The sequence below is a fragment of the Squalius cephalus genome (genome assembly GCF_949319135.1).
Source record: "Squalius cephalus genome assembly, chromosome: 14".
NCBI lineage: Eukaryota > Metazoa > Chordata > Actinopteri > Cypriniformes > Leuciscidae > Squalius > Squalius cephalus.
Window position 1 is genome coordinate 14,784,069 of NC_137135.1, and position 23,392 is coordinate 14,807,460.

At 37.9% G+C, this 23,392-nt stretch overlaps 1 protein-coding gene across 6 annotated transcripts in view; it reads left to right on the forward strand.

Annotated features, from left to right (window-relative positions):
• enox2 (ecto-NOX disulfide-thiol exchanger 2) overlaps positions 1-23,392 on the forward strand; it is a 241,139-nt gene that overhangs the window by 153,473 nt on the left and 64,274 nt on the right. For 4 of the 6 annotated variants that reach the window (XM_079892876.1, XM_079892878.1, XM_079892879.1 and 1 more), the window contains one exon: positions 10,676-10,807. In XM_079892876.1, coding sequence (XP_079749002.1) covers positions 10,676-10,807 — 132 coding nt within the window. Of the gene's footprint in view, positions 1-10,675; positions 10,808-21,993; positions 22,169-23,392 lie in introns of those variants that run through there. The other 2 variants (XM_079892880.1, XM_079892881.1) reach the window with 2 other exon arrangements.

The window sequence follows — 23,392 nt, forward strand, 5'->3', positions numbered from 1 at the left end:
ATTTGTCATGAAGGCAAGTGTGAAAACTACCTTATGTACAGCTGAATATACAAATATTTGTATACAAACATTTCAGTTTTTACTTGAGTGTAATTATTCTATCTAAAAACTAAATATCAGTTGAGTAGTGTGGGCTTTGTTGTTCATTTTAAACAATGTACCAGATGAGAGGGGTTCCTGTTTACAGCATTAGTTGGGAGATTAAAAAAAATTCCCATTGTAAAATCAAACTCTCGGTATCGGCAGATTCATTCTGAATAATCGGCTCTGCATCAGTGGAGAACTTCAGTATCAGTGCATCTCTATTTAAATTGGGACTTTCAATATTACTAGTCACAATATTACTGATTTTACTGTATTTTTGATTGATTTTTGATAGTAGCAGTAGTGCATGCTATGTCTCTCACTTTTGAAGCCAGACGATTCCATGCTGTATTATTTGTTTTCTGTCTTGTTTAGTCGACTTAATTTTCTCACTAGAAAAAATTTCACTAGCTGTTTCTTTGGTCAGTTGCTAATCATTTAATCTGCATCTGTCAAACATACAGTGAGGAAAATAAGTATTTGAACACCCTGCTATTTTGCAAGTTCTCCCACTTAGAAATCATGGAGGGGTCTGAAATTGTCACCGTAGGTGCATGTCCACTGTGAGAGACATAATCTAAATTAAAAAAATCCAGAAATCACAATGTATGATTTTTTAACTATTTATTTGTATGATACAGCTGCAAATAAGTATTTGAACACCTGAGAAAATCAATGTTATTATTTGGTACAGTAGCCTTTGTTTGCAATTACAGAGGTCAAACGTTTCCTGTAGTTTTTCACCAGGTTTGCACACACTGCAGGAGGGATTTTGGCCCACTCCTCCACACAGATCTTCTCTAGATCAGTCAGGTTTCTGGGCTGTCGCTGAGAAACACGGAGTTTGAGCTCCCTCCAAAGATTCTCTATTGGGTTTAGGTCTGGAGACTGGCTAGGCCACGCCAGAACCTTGATATGCTTCTTACAGAGCCACTCCTTGGTTATCCTGGCTGTGTGCTTCGGGTCATTGTCATGTTGGAAGACCCAGCCTCGACCCATCTTCAATGCTCTAACTGAGGGAAGGAGGTTGTTCCCCAAAATCTCGCAATACATGGCCCTGGTCATCCTCTCCTTAATACAGTGCAGTCGCCCTGTCCCATGTGCAGAAAAACACCCCCAAAGCATGATGCTACCACCCCCATGCTTCACAGTAGGGATGGTGTTCTTGGGATGGTACTCATCATTCTTCTTCCTCCAAACACGTTTAGTGGAATTATGACCAAAAAGTTCTATTTTGGTCTCATCTGACCACATGACTTTCTCCCATGACTCCTCTGGATCATCCAAATGGTCATTGGAAAACTTAAGACGGGCCTTGACATGTGCTGGTTTAAGCAGGGGAACCTTCCGTGCCATGCATGATTTCAAACCATGACGTCTTAGTGTATTACCAACAGTAACCTTGGAAACGGTGGTCCCAGCTCTTTTCAGGTCATTGACCAGCTCCTCCCGTGTAGTTCTGGGCTGATTTCTCACCTTTCTTAGGATCATTGAGACCCCACGAGGTGAGATCTTGCATGGAGCCCCAGTCCGAGGGAGATTGACAGTCATGTTTAGCTTCTTCCATTTTCTAATGATTGCTCCAACAGTGGACCTTTTTTCACCAAGCTGCTTGGCAATTTCCCCGTAGCCCTTTCCAGCCTTGTGGAGGTGTACAATTTTGTCTCTAGTGTCTTTGGACAGCTCTTTGGTCTTGGCCATGTTAGTAGTTGGATACTGATTTTATGGGGTGGACAGGTGTCTTTATGCAGCTAACGACCTCAAACAGGTGCATCTAATTTAGGATAATAAATGGAGTGGAGGTGGACATTTTAAAGGCAGACTAACAGGTCTTTGAGGGTCAGAATTCTAGCTGATAGACAGATGTTCAAATATTTAATTGCAGCTGTATCATACAAATAAATAGTTAAAAAAACATATATTGTGATTTCTGGATGTTTTTTTTTTTTTGATTATGTCTCTCACAGTGGACATGCACCTACGATGACAATTTCAGACCCCTCCATGATTTCCAAGTGGGAGAACTTGCAAAATAGCAGGGTGTTCAAATACTTATTTTCCTCACTGTACATTTAACTAAACAAACATCTCGGCCCTCCAAGGTGTCTGGCAATATGACCAAATGTTGTGAGTCACTGAATTGTCTACTACAATACATTTGTAGAAGTGCTCTATCAGTGTCAGACATACAGTAGAGCTGTTTCAACAGTCCCTGATCCATGCAAAAATCCAATGCCTCTTTTCTAAGGGATTCCATCTCTCGCTGTATTCATGGTCTGCTATTCCAGGCATATACATTTCTCAGCAGTCATTTTTCATGTGACTATAGATGTTGTAACATGGTGGTCCGCACGCCTGAGTGCGCCTCTCGTGAGCGAGTTGAAATGTTTGGTAATGATGAGTCTTTATTGATGACTGCTCTCTATTAAACTCCTCAGGTTTTAGAGCTCAGAAGGTGCTGCTCCAGCAGTGCTGTCAGACCCTGTTTCCCTCTGAAACGGCTCACACAAACCCTTCTAGAGCTCAAAGCCCTGACACACACATCCTAAATTGTGCATTTGAGGGATGAATGTAGAGCAGCGAGGGAAATGTCACTGCCACTGAGCTGGAACCCAAAACTAATTATTCCCTTAATCCAGCCAGAAGAGAGACAGAGAAAATAAATAATTTGTGTAAACACACGGACGTCGGATCACAGCACTTGTCGCATTGTTAGAAAGACCTTGTTGCTGTCATGTTTGTGAGTATGGGCTGGAATGGGTCCGGGGCATTCGACCCATGACTGGAGTTCATTTGAATCCACCTCGCCAGTAATGCCGGCCACATTTAACAAGCCCCTTTTTAAAGGCAGAAACAGTGAGCTGTGCCGAAAGCTGCTTACAGACAGAACTCACAGGAGCCAGAGAAACTGAGCCAAGATTCAACAATGTCTGTTTCAACTTAACAGACTCACTTGCTTTCGTAAAACCATATTCAGATGGGGACAAAAACAGTCTCACTGTGCAATGTTTTTCTCATTCCTTTTTTGTTTCCTAAACACCATTCCTTGCTGGCAAAGGCCTAAAATTGTAAATGTGAATTGAGTTATAACACAGTGCGCTCAGTTATATTGCATATACTAACTTAAGACAGCTGGTGACTCAACTGTCAGTATGTCTATTGCTGATGTGTAATATTGGTGTGTTCTGCTGAGCACTCTTGAAGCTATAAATGTTCAAGAGGCTGAGCTATTTTATTCATTTTGAATATAGTCATGGCTGAAGGGCATAGTTAGGTATGATGTCCGGGAGAGTGCCTGCAACCCTTTTAGCCATGACTTTATTGACAAAATAATACACCCTTGAATGCCTTTTAGCTTCGATAAAATGGTTACTGTATAATACAATAGTATTAAGGGCACAGGAAAAGGAATAGTTTTCAATAAAACATTATTTTATTAATTCATTAGGTGCTATCTGTGTTGGAAAATATGGTCTGTGACATGTTAACCTACCTAGTGACTGAGATTAATAGCTACAGTACCATCCAAAATTTTGAGGGCTGTAAATTTTGTAAAAAAAATAAACTAATAATTATTCCTTAAATGCATGAATGTTTCTCCAATCATTATTACTGTTTCGGGTCTTCAGGGACCCAGATCTATATCTAGAAACAGATGGCTGCTATTGTATAAAACTTTCAATATTTTAATTATTATTACAAGAGAATAAAACAAAGCATATTACGTTACCTTTTGGAACTTGGAAGGGTTCAATATGAGCAGATACTTTTTACTATTATCTCATTATGTCATTGTCAGATCCCCTGTTCATTCCGCATCTGGCTCATATCCACGATCACAACAATATTCTCAAAACTATCATTCTTAATGTCTTCAAAATCAGTGTTCTTCACCAGATCCACCATCACGTGACAGTGTTTGACTGCATACAGTACTTGCTCTGCAGTACATCGCTAAGCCATTTCAAGTTTTGCTGATGTTACTTGTGTATTCTTTAGTTTTATGTCTGTGATAATTATGAGTGAAACTTATAATCATCACATCATCATTGTGTATCAGACATTGCCACCTTGAGGAATCATCAGAGATTCAATTATTGTTGCTCAGAAAAAAATATATACTTACATTATTACATACCTCGGGTCGCTAGCGACTCCTATACACTTTTTTATTATTATTATTAATTAGAAAACAAGCATTCTTTAAATTCTTTTAAAATTTTGAATAAATTAAGGAATGCTAAAAAGGTTGATGTCTAACTTAAAATAAATGAATGAGGGGGAGGGTAGTGAATGACGTCTCGGGTCGCTGTTTAAGATTTAAAGATGTCTGTTATGTAATATTGTGAAATAATATCACAAATTAAAATAAGGAATCTTTGAATAGAAAGTTCAAAAGAACAACATTTATTTGAAATATCTTTTTTGTAAAATATAATTATCTGCTGTCACTTTTGATCCGTTTAATGCTTCCTTGCTGAATAAATGAAAAAAAAAAAAATTCTTTCTTTAAAAAAAAATAAATCTTTTGAACACTAGTGTACTGTATATAGTATAGAGTGATACAACAGTGCATGTATATTGTGTGTTTTACCTCAACTGGACTCTGACTCTGAATTTGCATCCAACCAATTGATTTCCAACCATTAAGACAACACTTCAAGTACTGTCCTACAGATCACTTAAATCAGATGAAAACCTCAGACATTCAGCATCCATTCCATCATTCAATAGGAAAATCGAAAGTGTTGAAAGTGTATTTACTCAAGTGATTGTATCCTCCTACTTCATTAAGACATGGATAATCAATAGATGTATGAATGCAGATCGCATTCAGTAAGGCTCTTGAGATGCATGCACACTCTTTTTGAAGTGTTTATTCCATGAAAATAACGCTTATCGCTTGATAGCCAATAGCCATCATATCCTCTCAACATTAATGAAGCTGGAACACCTGATATCTAGAGTTTCAAAGAAATCTTCTTGGTGACTGCCTGTCTCGGACCAACATGGTCTAAACCCTGTAAAAGTGATCTATGGGATCAAATGGGGGTGTTTTCTGCTTGGCATATGACACTTGAGTGTAGAGAAACAATCATTTGTTGTTAGCTGGCTTAACTTGTCTTTTCAAGGTGATCCAAAAGGCTTATTGAAATCGTGATGGTTTGGCATAATGAGGTTTCCAATTGTGGCGTGTCCCCAAAGACTTCATTCTAATGCTTGCCTGCCTTCTCGGGTTTGAAAAATCTCACCAGAGAGAACCAGTCTTGCTTATGAAGTGAAAAACTAAATCTACACATGGCTTTTGAATGAGAAAGATACATATACATTTGAGGAAGTTGTATTTTAGAACATATTTATTCTATTGTGCTTGATACAATACTTGGCAGTTTAGCAATTGCTTTGTGCTAAATTATGCAGTGTTGATCAAATCAAAAATTAAATCACATTAAATGTCAAATTAAGAGCTGTTTAGACAGCCTTTGTCTTGTGATGGTACACAACATAATGTCAGATATTACACTACACATGTTCACATTGACAAGAGAACTAAATATGCACAGGTATAAATACAGGTTAAACTACTACTACTACTACTACTACTACTACTGCAATTACTACTACTACTAATAATAATAGAATATTGAATGTATTTAAACAGAAATACAGAAATATATATATTGTAATATATTATTTATTTATTATTTCTATTATTATTTATTTAGTAAGTAAATTGTGACAGTGTTCATTTTTTGATGAACTAGGCTATAGGCCCTTTAAAGAAACTATTATTATCCAGGACAAAAACAATAGTTATTATTGTCTATGTGGGCATGAATCCTCCATGCTTCACTTCATGTCCACAACTTCCTTTGAAAAGTCAGTAATTGTCCGACTAGCTGTTAAGACCTTGTAGATCGTAAAATACATTTCTCTGAGTTTTTCTTGGCCTTCTGAGGAAGATTTGGGCAGTGAGCCATGGACAGCTTTATTGAGAAAGTTTTGTAACCACACAGTGGCGTGTGTGTGTGTCCCCATCCGTCCCCTGTCCCTCTCTCTCTCTCTCTCTCTCTCTCTCTCTCTCTCTCTCTCTCTCTCTCTCTCTCTCTCGCTCTCGCTCTCGCTCTCGCTCTCACACACATAAGTTGTAGAAAGGTGACTTAGAGACCCAAAGGACATTTAGACCAAAATAGATGAAACGGTCCCCTGGGAAGTCATTTCCTCTCAAAGTGGGTTTGTTAGGTCAGGACGATCTACTACAGTAAATACATGCTATAAGCCTCTTTGGAAATTGACAATATGTGCACTTTGGCTTCTATTTTTTTGCCTCTATCTCGTCAATTTAACAACAAAAACATATTCTAGATGAACTAGTTACTGTCACTAACTGTTGTTATCATTCTCACCCTATCCTATTTTATATATATATATTAGCATACAAACCATATCATGTTTAGGTGGTTTTACTCTTTGATTTTGCTGCGTCATCAGTCTCATTCTCCTCTCCATCCTGGCAAGACAAATGGCCTCTTCAGGCTTGGCAGAGGAAGTGATTGGTCCAGCAAACATCCTGCTGTAATCTTTGAGTTATTGGGTAATCTTTGAAGCAATCTTAAAACTGCATTTTTGCTTGCCACTGAAAGAGCTTTTAATGAGTTCCAGTTCCTGACCAAACAAACTTCAGATCCACAGCTTGTATACAAAACGTTTTAAAGTTTAGGATTCAGTCTTCTGAGGCATTGCATTATCCATAGTAATCCTGAACACTTAGACAGCACGATGCTTTGATTGCAGTGTGTTTACACTCCGGATCAGGTTTTAGTAATGTTCCTCTGGCCTGCTGATCAGAGCGTGTGAGCGGTGCGGACTGGAAATGGAGCAAGCAGCGTTTTTGAAAGTCTCACTATCCATGTTCACTCACTCTGTTACCACGCCATCACAAGCATTTACATGCATGTTAACGGGCCCAAATGCATGATTTCACTGCTTGTTAATAGCCTAATAGATGGCAGAATGAAAGAGAGATAAAATGATTGAGATAAGATGATTAAAACACTCATTATAACTTTATAACAAGGAAGCATTAAACTGATCAAAAGTGAACGTAAATACATAATGTTACAAAATATTTTTATTTCAAATTAAATGCTGTTCTTTTGAACGTTTTTTTCAGATAATCATGAAAATGTACCTGGAGTACCAAATTTTAAAATGTAATATTTAAAAAATATTAGGCCTACTGTTTTTGCTGATCAAATACATGCACCCTTGGTGAGAATAAGAGACTTTTGAACTGTAGTATAAATAGTTTTGAGTAAAGTTTGTCTAACCAGCGAGTGGGCAGGGATTGTGGAGCAGTAAAATGAAAGTCCGGCATGGATTTGGAAAGGACTGATTACAGACTGCTTTCAGCAGGGAGGGAAATTGCCTGTCGCTGCAATAGCTAGGTTTGGACAACTTTTGTTTAAATCGGAATGAATTTATTTCCGATTGATGAATCCTAATGTAATGTTTACATGAACGCTAAATAAAGGTATCGGGTTGATGTGTGCGTTTATGTCACAAGCTTTAAATCGGATTTGATCTTTTGACATGCGCTCAATGCACGAATATACAGTTTCCCGCTGTTGGTACATACTAACTATCATCCTGCCATCACTGCTTTTCTTTGTTTAAAAAAGCAGACTGGCATGTTCACACTTGGTGTCTTTTTTGACAAGAAAAAGTTGACGAGGGCACTTTTTTTGTGTAAAAAAAAAAACAATAAAAAATAAAAAGCTGGCAGCATTTGGTTCCAAATAGCAGCCAAGGGCGTCTTTTGTTGCTAAAACAACAGCTGCTACATTAGCCTATGCCCGCCAAGTTTCGGTAAAAGGGAGTGACATTTGTTGACAGCTTCTGTTATCAGCTGGTTACGGTATTTTATATATATATATATATATATATATATATATATATATATATATATATATATATATATATATTGCTGAGCGAACGTTAATGTTAGCTAACGTTAACAGGTAAGGTAGTTTTGTTAACGACAAGTAGTAGATTATACTCTTATCTGAACATCTAAGGATCCGTCCAATCTGTGCCCACACAACCTCTTTAAGGGTCAGATTTACTAACAGCTTGCGCCAGCACAAACCCTCTTTTGGCGTTAAAAAACTACTGTCAGGATTTACTAAACAGGGTGGACAGGGTTATTTTTGCGGCTGACCTTATTATGAATTTGTAGGAGTTTCCCTTTCAGACGCAAAATTAATGGGAGGAGAGTATTTAAATGAACCATGCAAGGTGATTTACTAAGATTTGCGCTAGTCAGTTTACTGGTATTCAAACCATTATTTGCCCCCCACACCCCCAAAAAAGGACAGCAAACCCCCGTTTAGGACAGCAAACTGTTGATCGACCAAACTTAATAGGGTGAGTCTTACCTTACCTAATGTAATGTTACTTTAGTCAAGTGTACGTGGGAAACCATGGCATGGCTAAACCAAAGTTACTATCAGAAAAGTATATTGGTCGGTTTATATCTGTAGTAGTGGTCATGACCTCTGTCTAAAGAAAACGTTACTTTAATTCAAGTTTATGTAACCGAGGGGACTAAAAAAATCTATGATTGTGTAAGTGTGAATGCGACCGTCTAAAGATATTAGTCAATTACCTCTGTTTAGTGACCCAAAGCTGGCGAGTTTGTGAGACCTCAAAGCGACAATCTGAATGGGTAAAATATAAAGTAAAGAATTGAATAGAATAATGAAACATTCACCCACGTTTAATGATACTCAGATATCATTAAAACCTTTTTTAATTTATGGAGTCAGATGAAATAACGAGGTAATACATATGAGAAAATGTATTTCATTTAATCTTGTTGTATTGCGTAAAAGAAAAGACAGTAACGCGCAGAGACCTTCACCTGTCCTATCGGAAACCTCCATTGGACCTATAGACGAGCTTACAGTAGATTGTGTTGGTCATTATGGAAATGATCTGGCCGGTCTGTGTTCTTTAATGTGCACATTGTCAGTAGATCACAAGCAGAACTTTTTACTCCATCGGTGCTTTTATGGGATTGCGCTCTCATGCTAATTTCCCCTGATTAGTAAATCTGACCCTTAATACTTGTCTATGTTTGGTCCTAATTAGGAGACAACAAGCACATGAACCATTGCACCATGATGCTTATATGTATTTAGTCTTCTGTGAAATGGCAGCCCTTCAATGTTTAAAGGTAGTTCTGCAAGTAGCTCCGTAATTTTATTTTAGTCAATGTTTCCTTTACTATATTCACTTTTTTATGTTTCAGTGTTTTTGCAAAATAGTGAATAGGTGAATAAATATAAATGTATTAACAGCAAAGCCGCTCATGGATCAATAGTGTTGTCATATAGAGACTAATCACGAGTGAAAGCTGTTGACGTATAATTATGTTAATTCAGACATGATGTGGCGTTATTTAAATGTTAAAAGATACTGTAAACCCTCGAGAGAAGGGTTGGCAAGGTCATTTTGTTCTGTTCTAAATAAATGTGCTCTTTTTAGATACTTGACCAAAACCCCCTTTAATATCCCTCTGGAGAACCGGAGAACTAATTATCACTGCTGTTTTTCCATTAACTCTGTTTAATAAATCCCTTACCAACCACAAAGACATTTTCTCAATAGTTCATGGAAATGATCTCCTCACATCCACGTGACTGCCGCCCACTCCATGCAGGAACCACATGTTCTCTCACACACTGTAAGCCCAGTGGTCAGACCTCAGATATGGGAACTTTCTGAACTCTATTTCTCTGTTTATTGCATTCATTCTTTTGGTGGGCAATGCTGACATTTATCAGACCTCTGGCAGTCTTATTAAAACGGCAGTCTGTTTTCTCTGAAGTGATGATGTGCTAAAGCACATTGGCACCTCTGCTGTGTTAATCGTACATAAATTAGTTTTCAGAAGAAGTTTGGTGCCCAATATGTTAAACTGACAAACACATCACATCTCGCCTCTCTCAACTTAACATTTCTCAACATTTTATTAAGTTCCAGTCCTCAGCTCAGACTTTTAAAACCCATATATTACATATTTACATACTAAATACCAGTATATTAACATACTAAATACCAGTATATTAGCACATTTAACCCTGAATGGATAGGCCATTGAATCAAACTGCATGTTTTCTAAACTGTTATTGAAAGCATGTTCCATTACTTATTCAAAAAGGTTCTCTGTGCCTTTTGAAAGGTGTACATCAACATCTTTTTAGACCCTTCAACTTCAAAGAAAAAAAAAAAAAGGTCACAGATGTGACCAGTGGGATTAAATGGGTTAATTGAGTAACAGCCTCATCACTGAGAGGTCTTTCCAGACAGGAATTATAATTACACTCAGGTTTGGAGATTCAAACGGGTTCCTCTCCTTTTAATATTTTAATGTGTCCTTTGTGTATTTTGTAAGAGACAAACACTTTTAAATTTAAACCCCCTCTCTCTCTCTCTCTCTCTCTCTCTCTCTCTCTCTCTCTCTCTCTCTCTCTCTCTCTCTCTCTCTCTCTCTCTCTCTCTCTCTCTCTCTCTCTCTCTCTCTCAGAGGGGCTCCGAAATATTGCCATGGACTCCAACTCTTTAGCGATGCCCATGTCGGACCCTAATGCTTGGGCTACTGCCATGAACAACCTGGGAATGCCCCCCATGAGCATAACTGGCCAACCTATCATGTCAGGTAAGCTATGACAAATCAACTTACCATAGCCAATGCTAACTTGACTATTTTTTGTGTTTAAAAAATATTTATTTCAGAAATTCAGTGTCTCAAGCTTCACAAACTAATTCCAAATACTGAAAATTTAGATATATTGTGAAAACACTTACTTGTAACACATTATTTAGTTTATTCTCGGCCTCACTTTTGCAGAGATATGTCCATGGAATAGTCTGTACTACTTTTTAATTGTTGGAAATTCTGAACATATCACGGACATTTTCTGCCAATGTCTTCATGTTGTCTTTGGCAGTTTTAATTTAGTTTTATTTATATACTATTAGTATTTATTGATATTTTGTATTACCTTTTATTTTTATATTTTCAGTTTTCGCTTTAATTTTAGGTGTAGGAATTTTGTCATGTGCTATTGTGTTTTTTTTGGTTTTTTTTTACATTTCTATTTAGCTTTCTTATTATTATTTCAATTTCAGTTAAACTTATTTATTTCTTTAGTGGCCAACTGAACATTTCTCATTTCCATTTTTATTTTCAAAGTTTTTAATCTAATAGTTATATATTTTTTCAGCCTTGTTTCAATTAACAGTTTTTTACCGTTTTAGTTAAAAACACTATCCTGTACTGCCTTGGAAAGTGCAGTGTTATTATTTGAATCAGTTGACACTTTCTTTCATACCAGTCTGTTATTTTTATGTCATGGATTTCAGTTGTACTCGCCCCATAATCATCATAAAAATTGAACCATGGTCTAGTTGTATTATGTGTCGGTCAGACAGACCCGTCCTTTCTAAGTGACCTGCCTTGGGATAAAATAAGCTACAGTGTGGACCAGACTTTAGATTTATAGTGCAAAAGATATAGTCAAAGGTTTAGTTTGATGGATGTTTGCTAGTCTACCTCCCACTGCTGCAGTATTAAGCAGAGACTGAGTCTGATGCATCCTGTGGGCCTCTCTCCCTGATCAGAAGCTCAACTGAGTCAGCAAGAGTGTGAAAGTACCAGTGTGAAAACTTCAAACACGAGTGGCCAATTAGTTTCAGGGCTTTTTCATCTCACTGGTTAGTCGGCAGCACAATGTGAAGGAATGGTTGTGTGACGCTCTGAGCAGAGGCTGCGTTATGCCATCTGGATGGAGACGCAGAACATCTCAGCTGGTGCGCATGAGTCACTTAAACCCACACATCCACAACGCTCATTTCAAAATGCATTTCTCTTTTGCACTGCACCGTTTATTACTTGGAACGCAAAAGGTGAGGAGTCCAAAAATGCCATAGAAGCGTCTATTTAATTCCAGTGAGATTAGAATGAAATGCAACTGCAAGACTGATGGATTTCATTACGGTGAAATGAAAACACTGGCGGGTCATCCGCCGACAGGCAGCAAACATCTAATTTTTGTTCTTTCTCCAATATCATTCAAAATGATGGGCTGCATTTATCAGTAAACACACCGGTTGCAGTATATGCGGGAATGTGTCTTTCTCCTCGGGTTTTAGAATCGATTCTCTGTGGAGTTTCGTAAATCACCTCCTTCATCTTATTCAAAGACACATTTGCAGCAGCGCAGTCGCAGATATATATGCATGGGTTTACCCCGCTATTGGCGCATGTTTCAAATGAAGTGGGCCGTGGGGACGCTCTAGCCACCTACACTATTTTCCTATCAAATTTAATTTGCACTGTTTACGTCGCCGCAACGCGAAACGTCTCAGGCTCCCGTTTGTGAGATCACCGCCCTAGAGCAAATTATGGAGTTTGCCTTGCGGTTTATAGACTGGCATTCGGAGGAGAGAAATGCTGATGGCGATTTTATGTCAGAGAGACTATGGAGCCTTGATCTGTGAGCCATGCAATGAGCTGGAATGAAACGGCTCTTAGTGCTGTTAATGTGTCCTGGCTCCCAGAAGCTCGTTCCGCCAGGACTGTGGGTCTTTTATTCTAATCAGTCCCGCCGTGGGGAATTCTGGGAGTCTTTTTGCCTCCCCTCGCTTCCTGCCTGGCAGAGACTCGAAGAATACAGATGAAGGCCTCGAATCAGGGCGTCACAGCGGGTCACATATGCCACATATGCATATAGATATTTCTCTACTTTGCTCATCCCATTTTCTTTTCTTGCTAATCATTGATTTCTTAGGCTGCTTAGTAATAATATTAACCTGGCAAAGGCTGAGCTTCTCTGCCTCCCTGCCAGTCCGTCTCTACAGCACGACTTCACTATCCAGCTAGAGTCAGCATCAATCACCCCATCAAGGTCGGTCAGAAACCTTGGAGTAATGTGTGATGACCAGCTGACCTTCACAGACCACATTTCAAAGACAGCTCGATCATGCAGGTTTGCTCTGCACAACATCAAGAAGATCAGGCCTTTCCTAACTGAGCATGCAACACAACTTCTCGTCCAGGCCCTGGTCATATCCAGGCTTGATTACTGCAATGTTCTTCTGGCTGGACTTCCATCATGTGCAACTAAACCTCTACAAATGATTCAGAACACTGCAGCTCGTCTCGTCTTCAACGAGCCCAAAAGGGCCCACGTCACTCCTCTGTTCATCTCTGCTCGCATCAAGTTTAAGGCATTGACGCTTGCTTACAGATCTATCACAGGCTCAGCTCCCTCCTACTTTCACTCGCTCCTACGAGTCTACATCCCTACCAGAAGCCTACGATCGTCAACGAGCGACGTCTCGTGGTTCCATCACAGAGAGCCACAAAATCACTTTCCAGAACATTCTCATTCACAGTTCCATGCTGGTGGAATGATCTCCCCACCCTCATCCGGAATGCAGAATCCCTGACAACATTCAAAAGACAACTGAAAACCCATCTCTTCCGTGAGCACTTAACCTCTTAAAAAAAAAAAAAAAAAAAAAAAAAAACAATCCTTTTCCTTTAATCCTCCCTTATCGGGCTTATGCTACTCTGAACAATGGCTGAACTTCGTATTTTGAGCACTTCTTGCGTTGATTTTGCCTCTTCACGATGACTCGCTTAATTTAGTCCTAAATTGTAAGTCGCTTTGGACAAAAGCATCTGCTAAATGACTAAATCTAAATGTAAAATGTAAATGTAATATACTGTATGCAGCCGTTGATCTGCAGCTTTTTTCTGATCGCTCCTTTCCACCATGCTACAGGGAGAAGCTGGGTCTGCATGATGTTATTATGACCCGCTATGTTCAGTAGGCATTGGCTCAGGCTGTATTTTGATTGGAGGTAGAGGGAAGAGGCAGTACTGTCTGCCACGAGTCTTACCTCATTAATCACACAGTGGGAGCAGCTGTTGCCTCCAACATCCTAACAGTCTCCAAAATTCAAACTCCACTCCATTCCTGGACTTTGCTGCCTCAGCAAGTTGTGTGGAGTCATATGTTTATGAATGTGACACTGAGTAGTCCATTCAGCCAACCATTTAATCAATCCCGCCTCCATTACGCACAGCTGATGGCATTATCAACAGAGATAAAGTGTGTCTCTTTTAAAATCCAGATCACACTTTTATTGAGCAACTATAAGGACTGTGTGAGAGCTAAAGAAATACATTTGATATATCCTTTTGTTCTGAAATTATTTAAAAGGGTGATTATATTTATAGTTAATTAAAAGTTTTAATTAACTGTATCAGCAATTGTTGCCAATTAACCAGTTAGTTAGTCCAAGCCAGAGCAGAACCGTTGTGTGTCTCTGCAACAACACAGCAGTGTTTTTGAACTAATCATTTGAGTGAATGATTCAGTAATCCACTCATATATACAGTCACTTGCTTCCTTTCTGAATGAATCAGTCGTTTTGAAAAAAATTAAAATAAATGAATGATTCAATGACTGGGACTTGACACCACCTACTTGGCAGTTTTAGTTTCAGATTTAAAAATGCAATTATTTTTAATAAAAACAAATAAAAAAATCATATTCAAAAATGTATTTTTAAAACGTTTATTTAGTAGTAGTATTTATGCAGTTGTAAATGTATCTAAATGCCGCTTCAGATGTCATTTCTGTGCTACTTTTGTAGACCAAAATAGACTTTTGTTTCATATGACTGATAACATCCCTATAGTGTCTTAATATATTAGCCTACTTAATTTGGTAACACTTTACAATGTTTTCATTTGTTAACATTAGATAATGTATTAACTAACATGAGCAATATATTTGTTACTGAATTTGCTCATCTTTGTTAATGTTTTAATAAAAATAAAGCTGTTCATTGTTTGTTCATGTTACTTCTAACTAATGTTAACAAATACAACTTTTGATTTTAATACTTTATTAGTAAATGTTTTAATAAATGCTGTTCATTATTAGTTCCAGTTAACTAATGTAGTCAACTAATGTTAAGTAATGAAACCTTTTTAATTTGTTGGTCAAATGTAAGAATTTGACATCATAAAAGATGCACTCATCTAGTAAGTAAAAAAAAAAAAAAAAAAAGCCCTTATAAAGGTAGAAATGCCCCTGGTGATCAATTAAATGGGGCACATATTGCCCCCTCGTTAATTCGTGTTACTGCTGTGAACTAACCACCACACAGAACATATATATATATATTAAAAATAAAAAATAAACTTTAGGAGTTAGTTGTCGACGACAGGCCTTGACAGTTAAGGCACCAGCTCAAAAACACACTTAGCAAAATAGCATCTAATTATTGTTATCGACAAAATCACCACTGTTTTCTTTTTTTTCTTTTTTATATTGCACACCCCTAGTGAATATTCAATATATCACTCAGCGTTGTAACTACAGTGTATTCAGGACGAGTACACTGCACTTTGTGTTTTCATTTGGCTACAGTCTGGCTTGCACTTTACTGTGATTAATTATTCAGAATCTCTGACCAGCTGTTCTCAAGCGTTGGAATAGCACTGCTTCAATATTCTCATGCCCCGGACCATGTCAACACAGCACCATTTTGAGCTACACTGTTTAGGATTGCGGCATTGGAGATGTTGGTGTTCTGAAATGGCTGTCTCGTAAGTAGTAAGAAGGTGTTTCGTAAATCCTACCAATGTTGACTGCTTGCATTACAGACTTAAGAACATGTAAACTTTCCCACTTCTGTTGACTTTCCATTCACAGGAATGTAGTATGCACTCATTTGCTTAGCTCACTTTCCTAGTGTTTGTGTACAAGAGTCTCCTGTGCCTTTGCAAACATCTTCCTCCATGTCTACTGTTATTCTAAGTTTTATTATTTAGTATTTTCTCAGCTTCTGCTGTTGAAGATCTCAGCTCATGGGGACCTCTGGGCTGAGTCAAGTGTAGTTGTACTCTTCATTTATCTGTATAAATATGACTTCTCCTATGAATGCATCAAAGAGATATGTGTTATTGCTCTTTGGGGGGGTCCACAGGCCTTAACCACAGCATATTTTATGCCGCTCTATATTTCCACTCTCCTTAGGCAGGGAATGTGGGTCTGCTCTGTGATACATAATACTCGTGCAGCTCCACAGGATTCATAGGGAGCTCGTATTATGATCAATATCGTCAGGAAAGACAGCTAACTGGAACAGTCTCCAGCTGAGCTCTGGCTCTTTTATGACCATGATTTAAAGCCACATTTACATTTCCCCCCACATCTATCTATCTATCTATCTATCTATCTATCTATCTATCTATCTATCTATCTATCTATCTATCTATCTATCTATCTGTCTATATCTATCTGTCGGTGGATGGATGGATGGATGGATGGATGGATGGATGGATGGATGGATGGATAGATAGATAGATAGATAGATAGATAGATAGATAGATAGATAGATAGATAGATAGATAGATAGATAGATAGATAGTCTTTCTGTCCATCCATATGTCCATATGCTTAAAGATCTGTTAATAACTTTTTATGAAGGTTATCTTATACAGTATGAAAGTAATCTTATACAGTGATGCATATAAAACATTAAATTTTTTGCACTCATTTGGCCATTTGTGAAATAAATTTGTTTTATTAATTTGAAAATTAAGTGACCAAAACTGTATTCATTCTAATTCTCCTGAACAGCCTTTTTAACAAAATCTGGGTGCCTGCATTGTACATAGCTTTGTAGATTATATTTTAGTTTTGCTGCATTGCATATTTCTTTTCTAATTTGTATATTGCTTTGCAGAGCCCATTTTGATAAATGCTTGCTAAATACAGATGTTCTTTGCATTTTTCTTTAGTTGTATGATTTTTAATGGTAACCCATGCTTATACATTGCTCACTGATCTTGACCTGTCATTTTATGGCCTGTTTGATATGCAACCTACAGCTCCTGTTTCAAAGTTGTCAGTCAATATCCACTAGCCTGCAGTAGTCATGGGGGAATCAATGTCCTCTGCTGCTGAAATGAGAGGACTATTTTTCACTGTCTGAATAGAAAGCATCTAAAAATGATTTACTGAGTATTTAGATTTAGCAGATAACTGTGAGTCAGTCTCTAATGTAGTGATTTAGTTCAGTCTCAAAAATACTTGGTATAGCAGAACATTTACAGTCAATACAACCCTGTGTCCATATTTAGCTTTTATTTGCCATTCTCACTCCTTCTCATCAATGCCCTCTAATACTTTAGGCAACACTTTCCAGAGTTTTAATGTAACATATGAGCTTTAACTTTTATTATGCATTCAGTTAAACACAGTTTTTGACACAGGGCTTTGTTTTACTCACCGTTATACTAGAGTAAACTTGTGTTAAACAAATATAATGAATGTATTGTTTTTAAATGTGTGGAGCTGCTTTATTCACATCTGGTGTTTTTTGGAAGCAGCTGTCCCAGAAATTAGGAAAATTATTGTTTTTGAGGCTAAAATAAGTGTGTTAATGCACTGTTCTGGCTCTCTGCGCTAGGTATAGTGGGCTAAAGTAAAATCCTGCCCCAAGAATGTCAGGGGTGAATTGCGGTGTGAAACGGCAGATCTTCAGCTGCAGATTTCCCACAAAGACATGCTGACTTATTCCACTGGGAGATGGTTTGCATGCCTCATTTGAGAATAGCCAACATGCCTCATGGGGTGTAACTGTGTCATTCTTTAGCGTTGCTGCTGAGAGGGACGTTTTCAGAGGAAGGTGGAGAGCGTGGCAGACCCCTCCTCTCCAGCAGGCACCGGTCGCCAGCAGCTCTTCGCTGTTAAATGCCAGCCTGATTTTTTTGACTCTCTTGCTCTTTTGATTGATGGCTGCCTTTTAATGCAGCTGCCCAAAGCGAAGCTAGGTTTTAGAAGTATTGCATATTATTAGTGGTATATCCAACTCGCATTCCAGTGCAGCATCAATATTTAAAGCGTTCAAAGTAATCCTACAATAAATAATTGAAAAGCTGTTCTTGCTTTTTGCCATGAATTTTGTTTAGTTGTTTTTTTCTATTTCTCTTGCATAATTTGAGAAGATGATCACTGTTAGATATTCAGCAGAATCACTGCACTAAACACAACTACACTAGTCGTTTCAAACCTGTATGTCTTTTCTTCTTTTGTGGAACACACACAAAAAAAAACATATCGAAATCAGCAACATACAGAAGGAAGTCAAAGAGTAGCCTCTTTACATGTTTGCAAACAACCATTCAGATTTTTGTATTCACTTATGGGTTTTAACAACAGATACTGTTTTCACATTTTTAATATTTTAATCTGGACTAAACATGCCAGCTGAGAAAAGATATCTAGAGATTGGTCAAAAATAATCTGATTCTTCATTTTAATTCTTCATAGTTGTGCTCTTTTTGCACCTAAATCAATTTGAAACATGTTTACTTTTTTTTTTACTTTTTTATTGTGATTTTTTTTTATGTATTTAAATTAGAAAGGTTATTTTTGTTTTTTTGAAAAACAGTTATTAAACTTGTTATTAAGAGGACAGCACTGAAGTTTGCTTTTCTTTTTGACCTGTTTTTGTAATGTAATTCAATACCGTGATAAAAAGCTTCAGCTTTCGTTCGAGGACGTCACATGCCTAGATGTGTTACAGCCAATCAAAACATTGTTTCTAGATATGTGAAAGCAGGGAGAGTGTCTCATGTGTTAATTTACTCTGTTTGCGACATCAATACCACGATGATTTCTAAATGAAACATTTTGCTGCCTGGTTTTAATTAAAGATCTGGGTGGACAAAGGAGGAAGCTTGTGTTTTGAATTAGAGTATGTTGATACAGAACACCAAACTCTCTTAAGCTGCATTTACACTGCCACAAACATCAGATTTTTTTACTCACATCTGACACATATCAGATTTTGTTGCACTCGATTTTTTCACATCTGATCTGAGCCACTTTCAAATGTGGTTTTAAATCAGATACATATCCGATATCTGGACAACTGTCCTACATCTAAACGCGTATATCCATTTTCCATTTGATTTCCAAGCTACCATAAGGCAAGGGCGACATTCTTGTCCACAAAGATGACTTCTAATGTTGTATTATAAAGCAGATGTGCCTGTGTGCCACGCAATTATGACTTTATATCATGCAATTCTGACTTTATAAATCGCAATTGTGACTTAAAGTCAGATTTGTGAGATAAATTCGCAATTATCTTTTTTATTTTTTTATTCCATGGCAGAAACCAGCTTCCATAGTAAACTTAACGTATGTGGTTTCCACAACTACACGCATTTGCATTTGTCCAGTTTTACTTGGAAGGCATCTCAGACCACCTACTGAAGTGGTCTGAGCAACAGATTTAAATCAGTCTCAAAAGCATTTCGGAGGGCATTTCCACCCCAATCTTTTCACGATTGGATGGCTATCCGATTAGAGAAAACACAGTAAGTAACCAGTGTGAATAAGCCCTAAAGTGAATGTAAACAGGCAGGACAAAAAAATGGATATGGTCAAAAGATCAGATGCATTATGACTTGCAGTGTAAATGCAGCCTTGTTTCAAAGAGCAAGGGAATGCCTGTCCCAATGATTTCCCCCACTTTTAGTCAAGCTTAGCTATTTAAAAGATACTGTAGCCTATATCTTCTCATTTAAGAAACTACTCCATGCCAATTGTTAGTTTTCTTCTGGAGTAGTTGTTAACAGAGCTGAGACAAGAAAACATGGGTGTTTTCCCCACATCTCTTATTCCTCAGGCTTGAGAAAATCCTGTCTGGGCTTTGCGCTGAGAACAAATGTAAATAATCTCTGTTAAGCATTACTGCCCTAGGATATTCCCCTGCCTTTCCTTAATCTAAACCTGATCCTGATGTATAGAGGATCCCGCGGTGGGGAAACTGTGTGTATTTGATCAATCTACCTCTGATTATACTAGATCAGTTTCTAAACAAACGTATCGTTTTATTTATCAGGAGAGACCGTTTGTTTGTGTGGATCATCTATCTTATATGTGCTATGAAAAAATATCTTTTCTAGCTGTAATTTTTTAACTGGCTGCTTTTCCTGGAGAACAGGTCTGTAATTTCTCAGCCTGCTTAATGTGCTGTGTGCCAGCCGAGAGCAGGTTCCATAATTCATCAGTCCGCTGCCTATTACCTCAGTGCCAGAGCATGTGCAGTCCAGCACCTGCTGCCGCGAGGCACATTAACCCTTAAAGACAGAGACAGCAGCCCGCGGATAAAAAATAACTATTGTTCTTAAATTCTTTTGAACTTTGAATGCTAATCCAATCTGTATGCTTTGTCTCCGTTTAACATTCATAGGCTCCGTGGTGAACGTGATTACGTCATCAAGTTTTGATCAGCATTGATTTGTCGAAGAAACCCATGTGGTTTGTTCCTCTCAGCCAAACTCAGTCCAGCTGAGGCGGCGTGTCCCGGCGGGAAAGTGACATCAATATATATCATACCCTCTATACTCTCGGTATTGCTGCTTCAGAAGTCCGTGTTGGATTCCCCTTTAGCTGAAACCGTTTATTGCATTTACATTTACATTTATTCATTTAGCAGACGCTTTTATCCGAAGCGACTTACAAATGAGAACAATAGAAGCAGTTAAACTAACAGTAGGACAACAATATGCAAGTGCCATGACCCTTCCCAGTTTAATCTAACGCAGTACATGTTAATTATTATGTTTTTTATTCTATTTTTTAAATAATCGAATAGAATAGAAGAGAAAGTGTTAGTATTACTGGATCAAGTGCTGGTGAAAAAGATGCGTCTTCAGCCATTTCTTGAAAGTGGCTATGGACTCAGTAGCTCTGGTTGAGTTAGGCAGATCATTCCACCAGCAGGGAACAGTCATGGTAAAGGTCCGAGAAAGAGATTTTGTGCCTCTTTGAGATGGCACCACAAGACGTCGTTCGCTTGCAGAGTGCAAGTTTCTGGATGGCACATAAGTCTGGAGTAATGAGTTTAAGTAAAAGGGAGCAGAGCCAGTGGTTGTTCTGTTGGCAAACGTCAGTGACTTGAATTTGATGTGAGCGGCAACTGGCAACCAGTGCAATTTTGTGAGGAGAGGAGTGACGTGTGCCCTCTTCGGCTCGATAAAGACCACTCTAGCTGCAGCATTTTGGATCTGTTGCAGAGGTTTGACAGTACAAGCTGGAAGACCTGCTAAGAGAGCATTACAATAGTCCAGTCTGGATAGAACAAGCGCTTGGACAAGGAGTTGTGTAGCATGCTTTGATAGGAAGGGCCTGATCCTCCTAATGTTGTACAAGGCAAATCTACATGACTGTGCAGTTCTAGCAATGTGGTCTGTGAATCAATTGATCATCAATATTTGAGAAAGTCACGGTTTCTCTGTGCTTGCAGGAAGAAGAGATCAGAATTTTTTTTAACGGTTTGATGCCAAGAACCCCCAAATTTAATAATCCTCTTGCAGGAAATACGATTCCCTTCCTAAATTATTAAAGCAGCTATATTTTTACGTATAGAAAGACCCTTGGGTAATAGTAAACCACTTTTTCTTAGGACTACGCCTCTGGTGAAGGTGGTACCAGGAATCTCTGAAACTGCGTAATGAATTTGTGGCTGGCTTTGTTTCAGAAATCCAACCCCAAACTAGCTTCCTCTAGCATTCTTCAGGGATACTTTTGGTCAAAGGCATTTGATTTCAACTGCATGTGTCATCTGGCAGTGCAGCCAAGCAGCCTTATTTTTGTCTCTTCCATGGAGAGCACATTGGTCCAACAGTCCTGATATTCACCTTGACATGATCTGCCACTGAGGATCTATATTCTTTTTCGAGAGCAGGGGCTTCTTCCTTCCTGACTTTTCATGTAGGGCAGAGTTGTGCAGTCTCTTTTGGATTGAGGGGCGTCTGTATTTTGACACTGACTGAGGCAAGTCTTGCAAGACTTACTAGAGGACGTCCTGGCCTAGATAGATTGCCAGCGGTTTGAAATGTTCTGTATTTGTAGATGGTATTTCAGACAGTGGGAGTGATTGACTACAAAAGGCTTTGAAATGGCTGCCTAGACTGGTAAGCATCAACAGTGATTTGTCAGAGCTTTTTTGATCTTAGCATGATGTAGCCCCAACTCAAGTTTCTCTCTAATAGTGCTCTAATCTGGTTTGGTGCATCTGATTCTAATTTTAGATATTGCAGAGATAAAAGTAGCGGTGTAGATTTTCCACATGTTGACGTCATATCTCTCTCGGTTTGAGTTCAGATGAGAGAGGTTTTTATACACTTTTCTGTTCATTTATCACCATTGCTAACATGATGAGACAGTTTCCTTTCACCTAACTCTATTATAGAGTATGGCTGTTTCTTTCTCATGCTAGACTCTGAGTTTTTTGTTTTGTTTTGTTTTGTTTAAATCAAGGGCTCAAGGTTTGGCTGGCTGTAATGGCCATTAGCCCCTGATTATAGATTAGGGCTGGGCAAAAAAATCGATTTTTCGATTAATCGTTTTTTAAAATGTGGTCGATTCAAAATCGATTCTCAAAAGCCACAAATCGATTTTTTTCCATATTTGTTTATCTATCACCCAAAAGCCAGTATTAGCACTGTTTATAGCCTTGTTACAGCTAATGCTGTGAGATTTTATGTGTTTTATCTTAAACTTAAAATAACCTGATCCTGTTTGATCAAGGCGTGCGAATCTTCTGACTTGTCAATTTTCAGCATAAATTTTTCATCTTGTATCAAAACTCTGTCTATTCATTGTATGCATTTGAAGCTGGGTTATATACCCAAGTGTCCCTAAAATAAAAAGTTTAATATACAAGTTTGTTTAATTTCTTTTTATTAATTAACCACTTGTAAACTTATGTTCACTGTTCTTTTTTTATAAATATAGGATTTGTATTAAATCTATATTCATTGAGTCGAATTGGGAATCGAAATCGAATTTAGAATCGAAATCAAATCGAGAATCGAATCGAATTTAGAGCTTGCGAATCGAAATCGAATCGAATTGGAACATTTGAATCGATACCCAGCCCTATTATAGATGTCATAAAACATATTTCTCCAGTGACAGGTCAAAAATAAACACTACCATTCAAAAGATTTGGGTCGGATTTTTTTTTTGGGGGGGGGGGGGGGGGGATTTTTCGTGTTTTTAAAAATAAGTTTCTTATGTTTAAGTTTCTCACCAAGGCTGCATTTATTTGATTTAAAATAAACCCTAATATTGTGAAATATTTTTACAGTTTAAAGTAACTTTTGTAATGTAATTTACAAAAATGCATGTAGTTG